This window comes from Pseudophryne corroboree, chromosome 11, assembly GCF_028390025.1.
Source record: "Pseudophryne corroboree isolate aPseCor3 chromosome 11, aPseCor3.hap2, whole genome shotgun sequence".
NCBI classification, from domain to species: Eukaryota; Metazoa; Chordata; class Amphibia; order Anura; family Myobatrachidae; genus Pseudophryne; species Pseudophryne corroboree.
Window position 1 is genome coordinate 107,410,464 of NC_086454.1, and position 17,094 is coordinate 107,427,557.

Below are 17,094 nucleotides of genomic sequence, written 5' to 3' on the forward strand. Positions count from 1 at the left end.
GTGACTAGGTCAACACCAGAAATAGGTCAACATGGCCATTAGGTCGACATGAACAAAGGTTGACATGAGGTTTTTTTTCACACTTTACGATCCACGTGGACTACAACTTTGAACGGTAAGCTGTGCTGAGCACAGCGGTAGCGGAGCGAGGCACCTTGACCGAAACATGGCGAGCTAAGGGAGCCATGCGAGGGGACACGGTACAATAATTGGGGTTCCCGGTCACTTTACGAAGAAAACAACACGGAAAAAACATTTAAAAACTCATGTCGACCTTTTTCCATGTCGACCTTGGCCGGCATACCGGCAGCTGGGTGAGCGCAAATGTGCCCCTTGCGGGCTCGCTGCACTCGCCACATTGCGGGCACGGTGGTGCATTACGCGCGCCACACTATTTATTCTCCCTCCAGGGGGGTCGTGGACCCGAAAGAGGGAGAATAGTTGTCGGTATGCTGGGTGTCGGGATTCCGGCGCCGGTTTACTGAGCGCCGGGATCACAACAGCCGGCATACTGAATACCACCTGTGTCTACCTAGACACTGTCGACCCTGAGTCCCATACTCCAATTTACCATATTTACAAAACCATGTTGCTCTGCAAGTAGCCCGTGCTCTGCGTCATGGTTTGTACACAATTCCATCCTGTAGCTGGGTTACTTCTGAGACCCATGCAGTGCAATGTTTTGCTATTTGAAAATAAATCTCTGAATTTGTTGTATATAATTTTTTTAACAAACTTTTACATATGAGTTTTAAATACTGTAATTCCCGATTATTATGGAAAACATTAACAACTTGCACTTTAGGGGGTCATTCAGACCCGTTTGCACGCTAGCTTTTTCTGCAGCGGTGCGATCGGGTCTGAACTGCGCAAGCGTATGCTCCATAATGCGCAGGCACGTCGGCCGCCAGCAATGGATTTAACGAAGAAAGCGATCGCACCGGCGATCGCAAGAAGATTGACAGGAAGAGGCCGTTTGTGGGTGTTAACTGACCGCTTTATTTGATGGGAGAACGCAAGCGTGTCCAGCGTTTGGAGGGAGGATTCCTGACATCAGCTCCTGGCCGGATCATCGCAGCGGCTGAGTAAGTCCAGAGCTGTGCAGAGACTGCACAAACTTTTATTTGTGCAGCTCTCTGCACAAGCGTTCGCACCCCTGCACATCAACTACCCCCTCCCCCTGTAGGTGGCAACTACCTGATCGCAGCACTGCAAAAAAACACCTGCGTGCGATCAGCTCTGAATCACCCCCTAAAGATTACTGGAATATGTGATTTTTCCACTCTTTGGTAAATGTGGAGAAACTAAAAGTCTTGATTTCACAAGCTAAACACTGGGGAAATGCTTGTTTGCTTTTATATTAAAAAGACCCCATAAATCCCAAGTATTAAAATTGTATTTCACTTTTAACACAATTCTGCAATGTTTCTATTTTTATGTATTTAAGGAGGCAGTGGGGCTGATAGTGTAGGAGGGCTAGTACACACCCACATGCAGTGTCGGACTGGGTCATGAAGGGCCCACCGGGGAATACCGTGGTAGGGGTCAATGTTTAGTGGTGTGGCCAGCCGCTACATTGGTTTGCCAAACTATTAAAGAGTGCATGGGCTGGTCCCCTTGATAAATATATGAATACTGCTAGTGTATGCATGATAATGTACCAAATAAATATTGGCAATGCACTGTGGAGAATACATCATAGTCCTGTGCAGTATAAGGTAACATATGTATAATGTATAATTCAAGTGCACAGTCTAGAACCTGATCACTAGAGGAGGATGTGCAGCCCAAGGCAGTGGGGCCTACCGCGGGTTTCCCCTGTACCCGTGTGGGCCAGTCCAACCCTGCCCAAATGGCTTTAGTCACACACACACACACACACACACACACACACACTACTTATCACAGTGCATGTTTTTGTGATTTCCATGCTTAAGCAAAGATAGTTAAATCAAAATAACTGAGGCACTAATTAAGTCACTTGTGCTTAAATACGGCTATCCTTAAAACTTAGACTGTTAGTGTTCCTTGAAGAACATGGTTGGGAAACACTACTATAGAGTAGAATCCTCGAACATTTACAGCTTCAGAACCATGTGGCCCTTAATCCGGCCCTGTTTATTAACACAATTCTCTGCCATTTCTTTTGCTTCTATCACAGCAGTGTCACCTTTTAGAAAGCAGGACACATCCTGTAGTTGTGGAATGTTGTCCTCACTATACCCACAGTGGGTCTCCAGCAGATAGAAGGCATCAAGGTGCTCCTTACAGGCATGGGTAGGGTACAGACTCTTCAGTGTGGAGTAAACTTCCTTCCTGTAAAAAGCAGTAATCTGTATTTTTATGCCAGCCAATAATCTACCCGTTACAGAATTGTACACGTAGGGACCGATTAAATTTTAATCCAATGGTTAAAATGTATATAACACGAACACTCCTTGAACCGTATCAGACTCCCTCAAAGCATGGGATGCTTCTTCTAAAATGATCTCTTTATCCTTACTTAAATTGTTCTTGTCTGCTCTCTAGACTTATACCGGAATTAAATCTCTCTAATTGGTCATCATGTGGTACCGTTACCATTGCTGATGTGGTAGATGGATCTTCAATCACTCCGTTCTTGACCCTACAAAGTCACTACAACCTCCCTCATATAGAATTATTTACATACAATTGCGTTATGCAGTGGATTTCTAGTATGTTACATTCTTCTGGACCATTGTTACTTCCACCTCCCAATATTTTAGCGAAAATCTCATCGGGTAATTCAAGGGGGTCCTTAAGATTCTGGTATAATACGGCACATGGTAATGATTCGGGAGATAAATCACCTGCACAATTGAAAAGTAATATTCACCTAGCAATGCATTTTAAATTGTTGCATAGGTTATATTTTACGCCAGCCAATCTCCATAAAATCTGTCCTACCCAATCAAAATTCTGGTTGAGAAACTGCCTGGAGATAGGGGATATCTTCCATATATTTTGGACATGCCCTAAGATTCGGTTGCTATGGAGAGATGTCTTTACTCTTGCATCTATAGTTCTCCATATCACCCTTCAAGAGTCCCCTTCCTTAGCATTACTTTAGATTTATCCAAAAGATCTCTCAAATACAGATCGTTATGTGCTAAGTCATATTTTTATCGCCACAAGAGCTGCAATTGCACAGGATTGGAAATGCCCCTCTCCTCCAACACTTCTCAAAATCATTTGTAAAAATCCAACATGCTTTTCAGATGGAGACTCTGGGGTTACCTTATTCTTTCAATTCAGCCTCCCCTCTTGCTAAATGGTACAGCTGGTATGAGTTTTTTCGACAGTAGGCGATGGGTTTAGGATCCTACTTGGAGCGGACTAATTATTACTTATCCAGAGGTAGATGTTATATACTTGTCATTTTAGCTTTACTTGTCATGTTTTCCATTGTATCAATGACCTGTACAATTGATATGTATGTTATATATCCATCACTTGGATGTACAGCTGATTTTTGATGATTTGTTATCAGGCTCCCTCCCCTTACCCTCCCTCTTTTTCTTTTCTGCTCCTACCTCCCCTTCCGTGTTTAACGGAACAGAACTTCAATAAAAATAATTGATGAAAAAAATGTATATAACACATGTAACTGTGACAGGGAAGGAGGGCCCCTCTCAGCTTTGGGCCCTATAGCAGCTGCACTGTCTGCACCTATGGTAGCAATGCACTTGCCCAGTGGTGTAACTACTGCCCCCGCAGCCCTCGCGGTGGCTTGGGGGCGAGGGGCTGCGAGGGTGCCGCCACTGATTTAGAGCAGATTGACATGCGGACGAGCGTCCGCATGTCAATCTGCGGTCTCCTCACTAACCCGCCGCCGCTGTAAGGAGGGACACGGAGCGGAGGGCACAGCGCGCGCCTCTCCTGTGTCCCTCCTGGGTCTCCGGCGGGTCTAATAAAGGAAGTGCCGTTCGTGAGCTCTGATTGGCTGGCTCACGAACCAGCACTTCCTTTAACAGACCCGCCGGAGACCCAGGAGGGACACAGGAGAGGCGTGCGCTGTGCCCTCCGTGTCCCTCCAACACAAAACAGCGTGGGAGCAGGGGGGGGGGGCACTGGGGGAGCATATGTGGCACTGAGGGGGCATATATGGCACTGGGGGGGTGTTTGTGTACCTGGCACATGGGGGGGGCTATATTTGGCACTGGGGGTACATGAGTACCTGGCACTGTTGGGGAATATCTGGCACTGGGGGCATATGTGGCACTGGAGGGGTATATGTGTACCTGGCACATGGGGGGGGGCTATATTTGGCACTGGGGGCATGTGAGTACCTGGCACTGTGGGGGAATATCTGACACTGGGGGCATATGTGGCACTGGGGGGTATATGTTTACCTGGCACATGGGGGGGCTATATTTGGCACTGGGGGCATGTGAGTACCTGGCACTGTGGGGAAATATCTGGCACTGGGGACATATGTGGCACTGGGAGCACAGCCCTAGCAACAAACACTACCCCCTAGCAACAAGCATGACACCCAGTGCATGAAACACCTGGCAACGAGCATGACACCCAGTGCATGAAACCCCTGGCAACGAGCATGACACCCAGTGCATGAAACCCCTGGCAACGAGCATGACACCCTGAGCATGATAACCCATGGCACCGTGCATGGAACCAAGAGCATGAAACCCCTGGCAACGAGCAGGTAATTTAAAAGTAATTAGAAGCGTTACTGTAGGACTTAATGTGTAATGGCCATTGCAGTGTGTGGCATAATGTATCACGGACATTGCGGTGTGTGTCATAATGTGTCACAGGCATTACGGTGTGTGGCATACTATATCACGGGCATTGTGGTATGTGGTATAATGTCTCAGGGTCATTGCAGTGTGTGGCATAATGTATCACGGACATTGCGGTGTGTGTCATAATGTGTCAGGCATTACGGTGTGTTGTATACTATATCACGGGCATTGTGGTATGTGGTATAATGTCTCAGGGTCATTGCAGTGTGTGTCATAATGTGTCACAGGCATTGTATGTGCTATAATGTATCAGGGGCATTGCAGTGTGCGGCATAATGTATCACGGACATTGCGATTCCTGTCATAATGTGTCACAGGCATTACGGTGTGTGGCATAATGTGTCGGGGGCATTATGGTGTGTGCATATTGTGTCATGTGCATTACTGTGTGTAGAATAATGTCTTAGGGCAATAGCAGTATGTGGCATAATGTATACTGGGCATTACTATAAGAAGGAAAAATGACAAATAATGTAAGGGGCATGAATCAGGATTATTTTTCTTTCCTGTGGTGGCTAACGTCTGGGCGTGCAGGTTGCAAAACTGGGGTATAAATAGTCTTTTCCAGCAATGCCACGCCCCTTTATGCGAAGCCACACCCATTTCAATGAAGCCACACACCTTTGTTGCGGCGCGCGCATATTTGTCCCTTCAGTAGTGCCAATTATGGGGGATGGAGGATTGGGGGGGGGGGGGGGTAGGGGGCAGCGCCGAAGAATTTTTTGGTTTGGGGGAGAAAAATTTCTAGTTACGCCACTGCACTTTCCCACATTATTACAGACAAATTTTCCTTTTAAAAATCTCGAAATACTTTAAAATTCTTTGGAAGGTGGTCCGAGGAGTATTTACACTGTGTCCCAACATGTTTCCCCTACTTTTCACCTAGTCTAGCTCCAGAGGGAGGTTCAGTGGCGTAACTACTGCCCCCGCAGTGGCTTGGGGGCGAGGGGCTGCGGGGGCGCCACTGATTTACAGCAGACTGACATGCGGACGAGCGTCCGCATGTCAGTTTGCAGTCTCCTTCCCTCCGCCGCTTTTTGGAGGGACACAGAGGGCACAGCGCGCCTCCCTGTGTCCCTCCTGCTGCATCATCTCCGGCGGCCGCGGGTCTAATAGGGGAAAGTGCCGTCCGTGAGCTCTAATTGGCTCACGAACCGGCACTTCCCCCTATTAGACCCGCGGCCGCCGGAGATGATGCAGCAGGAGGGACACAGGAGAGGTGAGCTGTGCCCTCCGTGTCCCTCCAAAAAGCGGGGGGGGGATATCTGGCACTGGGGGGAATATCTGGCACTGGGGCATATATGGCACTGGGGGGAATATCTGGCACTGGGGCATATATGGCACTGGGGGGGAATATCTGGCACTGGGGGCATATATGGCACTGGGGGGGAATATCTGGCACTGGGGGGAATATCTGGCACTGGGGCATATATGGCACTGGGGGGAATATCTGGCACTGGGGCATATATGGCACTGGGGGGGGGGGAATATCTGGCACTGGGGGCATATATGGCACTGGGGGGAATATCTGGCACTGGGGGCATATATGGCACTGGGGGGGAATATCTGGCACTGGGGGCATATATGGCACTGGGGGGGAATATCTGGCACTGGGGGCATATGTGGCACTGGGGGGGAATATATGGCACTGTGGGCATATGTGGCACTGGGGGGCATATGTGGCACTGGGGGGGAATATCTGGCACTGGGGGGGAATATCTGGCACTGGGGGCATATATGGCACTGGGGGCATATATGGCACTGGGGGGGGATATATGGCACTGGGGGCATATGTGGCACTGGGGGGGAATATCTGGCACTGGGGGCATATGTGGCACTGGGGGGGGATATGTGTACCTGGCACATGGGGGGGGCTATATTTGGCACTGGGGCATGTGAGTACCTGGCACCGTGGGGGAATATCTGGCACTGGGGACATATGTGGCACTGGGAGCACAGCCCTAGCAACAAGGACTACCTCCTAGCAACGAGCATGACACCCAGTGCATGAAACACCTGGCAACGAGCATGACACCCAGTGCATGAAACACCTGGCAACGAGCATGACACCCAGTGCATGAAACCCCTGGCAACGAGCATGACACCCTGAGCATGAAACCCCCTGGCACCGTGCATGGAACCAAGAGCATGAAACCCCTGGCAACGAGCATGACACCCAGTGCATGAAACCCCTAACAACGAGCAGGTAATTGAAAAGTAATTAGAAGCCTTACTGTAGGACTTAATGTGTAATGGGCATTACGGTATGTGGCATAACGTATCACGGACATTGCGGTGTGTGTCATAATGTGTCACAGGCATTACGGTGTATAGTATACTATATCGCGGGCATTGTGATATGTGGTATAATGTCTCAGGGTCATTGCAGTGTGTGGCATAATGTATCACGGACATTGCGGTGTGTGTCATAATGTGTCACAGACATTGTATGTGCTATAATGTATCAGGGGCATTGCAGTGTGTAGCATAATGTATAACGGGCATTGCGATTCCTGTCATAATGTGTCACAGGCATTACGGTGTGTGGCATAATGTGTCACAGGCATTACGTTGTGTGGCATAATGTGTCGGGGGCATTACAGTGTGTGCATATTGTGTCATGTGCATTATTGTGTGCGGCATAATGTCTAAGGGCCATTGCAGTATGTGGCATAATGTATACTGGGCATTACTATAAGGAGGAAAAATGACAAATAATGTAAGGGGCATGAATCAGGATTATTTTTCTTTCCTGTGGTGGCTAACGTCTGGGCGTGCAGGTTGCAAAACTGGGGTATAAGGTAGTCTTTTCCTGCAATGCCACGCCCCTTTATGCGAAACCACGCCCATTCCAACGAAACCACGCCCCTTTTTGGCACACGCGCCTTCGGCACGCGCATATTTATCCCTTTCTTGCTCCCTGTTATGGAGCATGAAGGGGGGGGGGGGGGGGGCGCCGAAGAATTTTTTGGCTTGGGGGAGAAAAATTTCTAGTTACGCCACTGGGGAGGTTGTATTGACTTTGTAGGGTCAAGAACGGAGTGATTGAAGATCCACCTACCACATCAGCAATGGTAACGATACCAAAGTAAAATCTGTCTTAACTTCCATTGAGACCTGTATTAATGGAGATTTTTAATTGAATAGCAAATTTTGGCCACCTCACAGCTAATTGAAATGGCCCCACCGTCACTGAAGTTCTAGGTGTGGAGTATGTTTAGTAATAATGCAGTACTGTGTGTTCCTAAGCGTCATCATGGCCTCACCCCTTGCCTCATGATGCCTGTAATCTCAGCAATGTGTAGCAGGTGCAGGGACACGATGACATGATCCCACGGTTAGGTTCCCTGTTCCACCCTCAGTTCTGTATCAGACTCCTAATGGCGTGATAAGGGGTAAAATGTTCCACCAAGCAAACCTTTACCCAGTTGAAACAGTGCACATCAGGAAGTTTGAGATAGTCAGTTAATTATTATAAAGCATCAGTGTTGTTTTTGATGGCTTCATGCTGCGGTGTCAGGCCAATCACCTGGTGCTCACTACAATATTTACGCATGTTGCCTGATTTATGTCCTGATGTGTTAAAATAACCAAATTAGCATATCAATAGCTTAAACAGCTATATCCCAGCTATTTTTAATGGGTGTAATTTACAGCCATCTCTCATCCAACAAATTAGCTAGAACTGGCAGACCGAAAGCAGAAAGCCTACCTGATTTTCTCTGCACATTGATTTAAAATAAAATTATTTTTGTGTGTGTGTATTTCTGTTCACATCTAAAACAAATGGAAAAGAGGTTATACAGTATTATATTGTATATCTTTGGCTCAATCGTATAGCCATTTAAATGGAAATGCTGATACCTAATGTATAGTTACTAAAGGGGGGTACTCACGGAGCGATCGCTGCTTAAAATCTAAGCAATCTGACTAGATTGCTTAGATTTTAAGCACGATCGCTCAGTGTGTACCCCTCACAGCGATAGCGATGCGCAGCCCCGCGCATCGCTAACGCTGGTGCTAGATTGGCCTGCATGCAGGCCAATCTAGCGGGTCGCTCACTTCACCCGCTGGATAAAATGAGCGCCCCCCCGTCTCCCGCCGCACGCTCAGCACACATCTCTCCCATATCGGCCTGTGAGTACTGGCCTTAAGTTTCTAACTTCCACGTGTTTCTCAAATCATTATCTCTTAATTTCTACAAAAGTATCTGTAGAAATTAAGGGATCTATTTACTAAGCCTTGGATGGAGATAAAGTCGCTGGAGATAAAGTAGCAGCCAATCGGCTCCTAGCTGCCATGCCACAGGCTGTGTTTGAAAATGACAGTTAGGAGCTGATTGGCTGGTACTTTATCTCTGTCGAGTTTATCTCTATCCAAGGCTTAGTAAATATACCCCTAAGTATTAGGACCATTAATTATAAAGGTGATGCAGAAGATATCACGTATATATCCTGCTTACCTTTCAGTCCTGATCTGGGGACCAAAATTCATCAAGCTTCGAAAACACAAACTTTTCAGAGCTTGAGAGCGTGAGCCTTTGCCATCAGATGGCATTTATTACCGCCCACTCCTTACATTGAGAAGAGGGTCTGGAGATGTGCTCAGGCATATGATAAGATCCCTCCACCACTGTACGGCTCCTTCTGCTGGATGCTGGGTTCTTCGTGTGCATGCGTGAATCCTATTTCACATGGGTGGTCTTCAGTATGCCGGCGGTCGGGCTCCCGGCGACCAGCATACCGGCGCCGGGAGCCCGACAGCCGGCATACCGACACTTATTCTCCCTCGTGTGGGTCCACGCCCCCCCTGGAGGGAGAATAAAATAGTGTGGCGCGCGTAGCGCGCCACCGTGCCCGTAGCGTGGCGAGCGCAGCGAGCCCGCAAGGGGCTCATTTGCGCTCGCCACACTGTCGGTAAGCCGGCGGCCGGCCTCCCGGCGCCGGTATGCTGGTCGCCGGGAGGCCGGCCGCCGGCAGATCGTAGTGAACCCATTTCACATATGTGCACTAGTACTGCCGAGTCAGACACCACAGTCCACAGTTTCAATGCTACAAAATGAGCTATGATAGGGATCGCAGGGACAGACAGGGGGGTAATTCAGATCTGATCGCAGCAGTAAATTTGTTAGCAGTTGGGCAAAACCATGGGGGTCATTCCAAGTTCATCGCTCGCTGCCGATTTTCACAGTGCAGCGATCAGGTAAAAAACCGGCAAAACTGTGCATGCGTATGTGCCGCAATGCGCACGCGCTTCGTACGGGTACAAAGAGCATCATTGCTGTGCAGTGGTTCTAGCGAAGAATCCACTCGCACAGCGGATCGCAAGGAGATTGACAGGAAGAGGGCGTTTCTGGGTGTCAACTGACCGTTTTCTGGGAGTGGTTGGGAAAACGCAGGCATGTCCAGGTGTTTGCAGGGCGGGTGTCTGACATCAATTCCGGGACCTCCGTCGCTGGATTCATCGCACAGGATAAGTAACTACAGGGCTAGTCTTGTTTTGCACAAAATGTTTTTGTACCGCTCGGCTGCAAAGGCGTTCGCACACTTGCAAAGCGAAAATACACTCCCCCGTGGGCGGCGACAATGCGTTTGCACGGCTGCTAAAAGTAGCTAGCAAGCGATCAACTCGGAATGAGGGCCTATGTGTACTGCAGGTGTGGCAGATATAACATTTGCAGAGAAAGTTAGATTTGGGTGGGTTATTTTGTTTCTGTGCAAGGTAAATAATGGCTGCTTTATTTTTACACTGCAATTTAGATTTCAGTTTGAACACACCGCACCCAAATCTAACTCTCTCTGCACATGTTCTATCTGCCCCCCCTGCAGTGCACATGGTTTTGCCCAACTGCTAACAAATTTGCTGCTGCGATCAACTCTGAGGGGGTCATTCCGAGTTGTTCGCTCGCAATCGGATTTTAGCAGATTTGCTCATGCTAAGCCGCCGCCTACTGGGAGTGAATCTTAGCATCTTAAAATTGCGAACGATGTATTCGCAATATTGCGATTACACACCTCGTAGCAGTTTCTGAGTAGCTCCAGACTTACTCGGCATCTGCGATCATTTCAGTGCTTGTCGTTCCTGGTTTGACGTCACAAACACACCCAGCGTTCGCCCAGACACTCCCCCGTTTCTCCGGCCACTCCTGCGTTTTTTCCGGAAACGGTAGCGTTTTTTTCCCACACGCCCATAAAACGGCCTGTTTCCACCCAGAAACACCCATTTCCTGTCAATCACATTACGATCGCCAGAACGATGAAAAAGCAGTGAGTAAAATTCCTAACTGCATAGCAAATTTACTTGGCGCAGTCGCAGTGCGGACATTGCGCATGCGCATTAAGCGGAAAATCGCTGCGATGCGAAGATTTTTACCGAGCGAACAACTCGGAATGACCCCCTGAATTAGGCCCCAGGTGTCTCCACACCAATGCAATGTTGAATTGCTCTGGTATTTTAAGGGGTAATTCAGACCTGATCGCTCGCTAGTGTTTTTTGAAGCGGTGCGATTAGGTCAGAACTGCAATGGGCAGGCGCGTCGCACAGGTACAAAGCGGATCGCCGCTCAGCGTTGGGTTTGTGCGAAGAATCCATTTGCACGGGTGATCACAAGGAGATTGACAGGAAGAAGCCATCTGTGGGTGGTAACTGACCGTTTTCAGGGAGTCGTTGGAAAAATAAGAATTTACTTACCGATAATTCTATTTCTCGTAGTCCGTAGTGGATGCTGGGAACTCCGTAAGGACCATGGGGAATAGCGGCTCCGCAGGAGACTGGGCACAAAAGTAAAGCTTTAGGACTACCTGGTGTGCACTGGCTCCTCCCCCTATGACCCTCCTCCAAGCCTCAGTTAGGATACTATGCCCGGACGAGCGTACACAATAAGGAAGGATTCATGAATCCCGGGTAAGACTCATACCAGCCACACCAATCACACCGTACAACCTGTGATCTGAACCCAGTTAACAGCATGATAACAGAGGAGCCTCTGGAAGATGGCTCACAACAACAATAACCCGATTTAGTTAACAATAACTATGTACAAGTATTGCAGACAATCCGCACTTGGGATGGGCGCCCAGCATCCACTACGGATTACGAGAAATAGAATTATCGGTAAGTAAATTCTTATTTTCTCTGACGTCCTAGTGGATGCTGGGAACTCCGTAAGGACCATGGGGATTATACCAAAGCTCCCAAACGGGCGGGAGAGTGCGGATGACTCTGCAGCACCGAATGAGAGAACTCCAGGTCCTCCTCAGCCAGGGTATCAAATTTGTAGAATTTAGCAAACGTGTTTGCCCCTGACCAAGTAGCTGCTCGGCAAAGTTGTAAAGCCGAGACCCCTCGGGCAGCCGCCCAAGATGAGCCCACCTTCCTTGTGGAATGGGCTTTTACAGATTTTGGCTGTGGCAGGCCTGCCACAGAATGTGCAAGCTGAATTGTACTACAAATCCAACGAGCAATAGTCTGCTTAGAAGCAGGAGCACCCAGCTTGTTGGGTGCATACAGGATAAACAGCAAGTCAGATTTTCTGACTCCAGCCGTCCTGGAAACATATATTTTCAGGGCCCTGACTACGTCCAGCAACTTGGAGTCCTCCAAGTCCCTAGTAGCCGCAGGTACCACAATAGGCTGGTTCAGGTGAAACGCTGAAACCACCAGAGGGAGAAATTGAGGACGAGTCCTCCATTCTGCCCTGTCCGTATGAAAAATCAGGTAAGGGCATTTATAGGATAAAGCCGCCAATTCTGACACACGCCTGGCCGAAGCCAAGGCCAACAGCATTACCACTTTCCATGTGAGATATTTTAAGTCCACAGTGGTGAGTGGTTCAAACCAATGTGATTTTAGGAACCCCAAAACTACATTGAGATCCCAAGGTGCCACTGGAGGCACAAAAGGAGGCTGTATATGCAGTACCCCCTTGACAAACGTCTGAACTTCAGGAACTGAAGCCAGTTCTTTCTGGAAGAAAATCGACAGGGCCGAAATTTGAACCTTAATGGACCCCAATTTTAGGCCCATAGACACTCCTGTTTGCAGGAAATGCAGGAATCGACCCAGTTGAAATTCCTCTGTAGGGGCCTTCCTGGCCTCGCACCACGCAACATATTTACGCCAAATGCGGTGATAATGCTTTGCGGTTACATCCTTCCTGGCTTTGATCAGGGTAGGGATGACTTCATCCGGAATGCCTTTTTCCTTCAGGATCCGGCGTTCAACCGCCATGCCGTCAAACGCAGCCGCGGTAAGTCTTGGAACAGACAGGGTCCTTGCTGGAGCAGGTCCCTTCTTAGAGGTAGAGGCCACGGGTCCTCTGTGAGCATCTCTTTAAGTTCCGGGTACCAAGTCCTTCTTGGCCAATCCGGAGCCACGAGTATAGTTCTTACTCCTCTCCGTCTTATAATTCTCAGTACCTTGGGTATTAGAGGCAGAGGAGGGAACACATACACTGACTGGTACACCCACGGCGTTACCAGAGCGTCCACAGCTATTGCCTGAGGGTCCCTTGACCTGGCGCAATACCTGTCTAGTTTTTTGTTGAGGCGGGACGCCATCATGTCCACCTTTGGTCTTTCCCAACGGTTCACAATCATGTGGAAGACTTCTGGGTGAAGTCCCCACTCTCCCGGGTGGAGGTCGTGCCTGCTGAGGAAGTCTGCTTCCCAGTTGTCCACTCCCGGAATGAACACTGCTGACAGTGCTATCACATGATTTTCCGCCCAGCGAAGAATCCTTGCAGCTTCTGCCATTGCCCTCCTGCTTCTTGTGCCGCCCTGTCTGTTTACGTGGGCGACTGCCGTGATGTTGTCTGACTGGATCAGCACCGGCTGACCTTGAAGCAGCGGTCTTGCTAGGCTTAGAGCATTGTAAATGGCCCTTAGCTCCAGGATATTTATGTGAAGTGATGTCTCCAGGCTTGACCACAAGCCCTGGAAATTCCTTCCCTGTGTGACTGCTCCCCAGCCTCGCAGGCTGGCATCCGTGGTCACCAGGACCCAGTCCTGAATGCCGAATCTGCGGCCCTCTAGAAGATGAGCACTCTGTAACCACCACAGGAGAGACACCCTTGTCTTTGGTGACAGGGTTATCTGCTGATGCATCTGAAGATGCGATCCGGACCATTTGTCCAGCAGGTCCCACTGGAAAGTTCTTGCGTGGAATCTGCCGAATGGGATTGCTTCGTAGGAAGCCACCATTTTTCCCAGGACCCTTGTGCATTGATGCACTGAGACTTGGCCTGGTTTTAGGAGGTTTCTGACTGGCTCGGATAACTCCCTGGCTTTCTCCTCCGGGAGAAACACCTTTTTCTGGACTGTGTCCAGGATCATCCCTAGGAATAGAGGACGCGTCGTCGGGATCAGCTGCGATTTTGGAATATTGAGAATCCAACCGTGCTGCCGCAACACTACCTGAGATAGTGCTACCCCGACTTCCAACTGTTCCCTGGATCTTGCCCTTATCAGGAGATCGTCCAAGTAAGGGATAACTAAAACTCCCTTCCTTCGAAGGAGTATCATCATTTCGGCCATTACTTTGGTAAAGACCCGGGGTGCCGTGGACAATCCAAACGGCAGCGTCTGAAACTGATAGTGACAGTTCTGTACCACAAACCTGAGGTACCCTTGGTGAGAAGGGTAAATTGGGACATGGAGGTAAGCATCCTTGATGTCCAGAGACACCATATAATCCCCTTCTTCCAGGTTCGCAATCACTGCTCTGAGTGACTCCATCTTGAATTTGAACCTCTGTATGTAAGTGTTCAAGGATTTTAGATTTAAAATAGGTCTCACCGAGCCGTCCGGCTTCGGTACCACAAACAGCGTGGAATAATACCCCTTTCCCTGTTGCAGGAGGGGTACCTTGATTATCACCTGCTGGGAATACAGCTTGTGAATGGCTTCCTATACCGCCTCCCTGTCGGAGGGAGACGTCGGTAAAGCAGACTTTAGGAAACGGCGAGGGGGAGACGTCTCGAATTCCAATTTGTACCCCTGAGATACCACCTGAAGGATCCAGGGGTCCACTTGTGAGTGAGCCCACTGCGCGCTGAAATTCTTGAGACGGGCCCCCACCGTGCCTGAGTCCGCTTGTAAAGCCCCAGCGTCATGCTGAGGACTTGGCAGAGGCGGGAGAGGGCTTCTGTTTCTGGGAACTGGCTGTTTGCTGCAGCCTTTTCCCTCTCCCTCTGCCACGGGGCAGAAATGAGGAGCCTTTTGCTCGCTTGCCCTTATGGGGCCGAAAGGATTGCGCCTGATAATACGGCGTCTTCTTATGTTGAGAGGCTACCTGGGGTAAAAATGTGGATTTTCCAGCAGTTGCCGTGGACACCAGGTCTGATAGACCTACCCCAAATAACTCCTCCCCTTTATAAGGCAATACTTCCATATGCCTTTTGGAATCTAAAACTAACTTTTTCTAAGAAGCTCAGGAGAGCCCCCTAGATTGCACCCTGCTCGGTCGGGCACAAAAATCTAACTGAGGCTTGGAGGAGGGTCATAGGGGGAGGAGCCAGTGCACACCAGGTAGTCCTAAAGCTTTACTTTTGTGCCCAGTCTCCTGCAGAGCCGCTATTCCCCATGGTCCTTACGGAGTTCCCAGCATCCACTAGGACGTCAGAGAAAACACAGGCGTGTCCATGTGTTTGCAGGAAGGGTTCCTGACGACAATTCCAGTCCCGGACAGGCTGAAGTGCTTGCAGAGGCTGAGTAAGTCCTGGGCTGTGTAGAGACTGCACAAGATTTGTTTGTACAGCTCGGCTGCACATGCGTTCGCACACTTGCAAAGCAAAAATACACTCCCCTATGGGCAGCGATTATCTGTTTGCAGCGCTGAAAAAAAACCCTAGCGTGCGATCAGGTCTGAATTAGGCCCTTCGTATCCACCGCTGCTACTACAGTGGCTGCTACTATTTATGGTATTTTTGTAAATTGTTCATCTGTGTTTCAATTTCAAATATAAACTTTGTTAAAATAAATTATTACTGTCTAATCATGCTCTTCCTGCAGTTTTCATTCACGTAAGTCACTCAATATGTTGCACTGATAGAACATTCAAAGTATATTTCCCTAACTGTGATTCTCATTAATCTTAGCGAAAACAGGTTTGATTCCGCACAGTGCTTGTCTGGTAGGATCACATGCATCTGTTGTGAGGAAAATTATGGTAACCAACATAAATTAATTACGCTTCGCGATCGTGCAATAGCATGGGTTGGTGGTGCCAGGGGTGTATCTTCCTATTGGCCAGGATGGCACTCGCCAGGGGCGCCAGCCGAGGAGGGGCGCCGTCCAGAGGTGCCACCTGCGAGCAGTAGGTAGATTCACTGTTAGAGGCAGCAGCTATACCCCCACCCCTGTGTAGTTTCTCACCAGCAGGGATGCCCAGTTATTATCACATGCAGCAGTGGCTGCTGGGAGGTGTAGTTTATGTAGAGTTTCTTGTCTGTATTGTGGTGCGGTGCTGGACCCCGGCGCCAATTACAGTGGCTGCTGCTGCTGCATTCTTTGATCATTAATGGGCATCCCTGCTGTTGAGGAACTACATAGGGGTGGGGAGATAGCTGTCGCCTCTAAATGTGAATCTACCTAAAAGTGCTGCCTTTAATAGTAAAATCAACATGGTGGCATGTGTGTGTCTGGCACTGTGGGGACATTTGAGTGTCCGACACTGTAGGGGCATATATATGAGTGTCTGGCACTGAGGGGGCATATGTGTATCTGGCACTGTGTGGGCGTATACGTGTATGAGGCACTATACTCTGAGGCATTATGTGTATCTGGCACTGCACCACTGGGGTCATTATGTGTAATTGGCACTGTACTGGGGTACATTATGTGTAAGGAGAACTACTGTGGGTATTGTGGGTGTATATATATATATATATATATATATATATGGGCACTACTGTATGGCATAATGTGTATAAGGGGTACTACTGTGTAGCATAACGTGAATAATGTACATTACTGTGCTGTGTAATGTGAGTAAGGCATACTACCAGGGGCGTAGCTTTGCCAGACGGGGGCCCCATAGCATACTTCCATGCCCCCTGCTGTGCGTGCACCCCTTCCCCCTGTGGATTACTCCATAGAAACCCCCTCCCTGCAGCACTCACCATTAGTGCTGCACTGCCGCCTCAACCGCTCTCCCGGCCGGCCTGGCTTCGCCTCGTGTCTCCTCACAGACGCTGGGAGGAGGCATGGCCGTGGTCCAGGGATGTCCCTGCAGACTCAGCCATGCCTCCTCCCAGCATTAATACTCAGGAGAGGCGGAGCTGGTAGCCAAGGGTGAGCAGGTGTGGCTG

At 49.1% G+C, this 17,094-nt stretch overlaps 1 protein-coding gene across 1 annotated transcript in view; it reads right to left on the minus strand.

Moving 5' to 3' along the window:
• The window catches only part of TH (tyrosine hydroxylase), a 160,193-nt gene that overhangs the window by 92,898 nt on the left and 50,201 nt on the right, over positions 1-17,094 (minus strand). Inside the window, exon 7 of the mRNA XM_063946119.1 lies at positions 2,171-2,316. Coding sequence (XP_063802189.1) covers positions 2,171-2,316 — 146 coding nt within the window. The remainder of the gene's footprint in view (positions 1-2,170; positions 2,317-17,094) is intronic.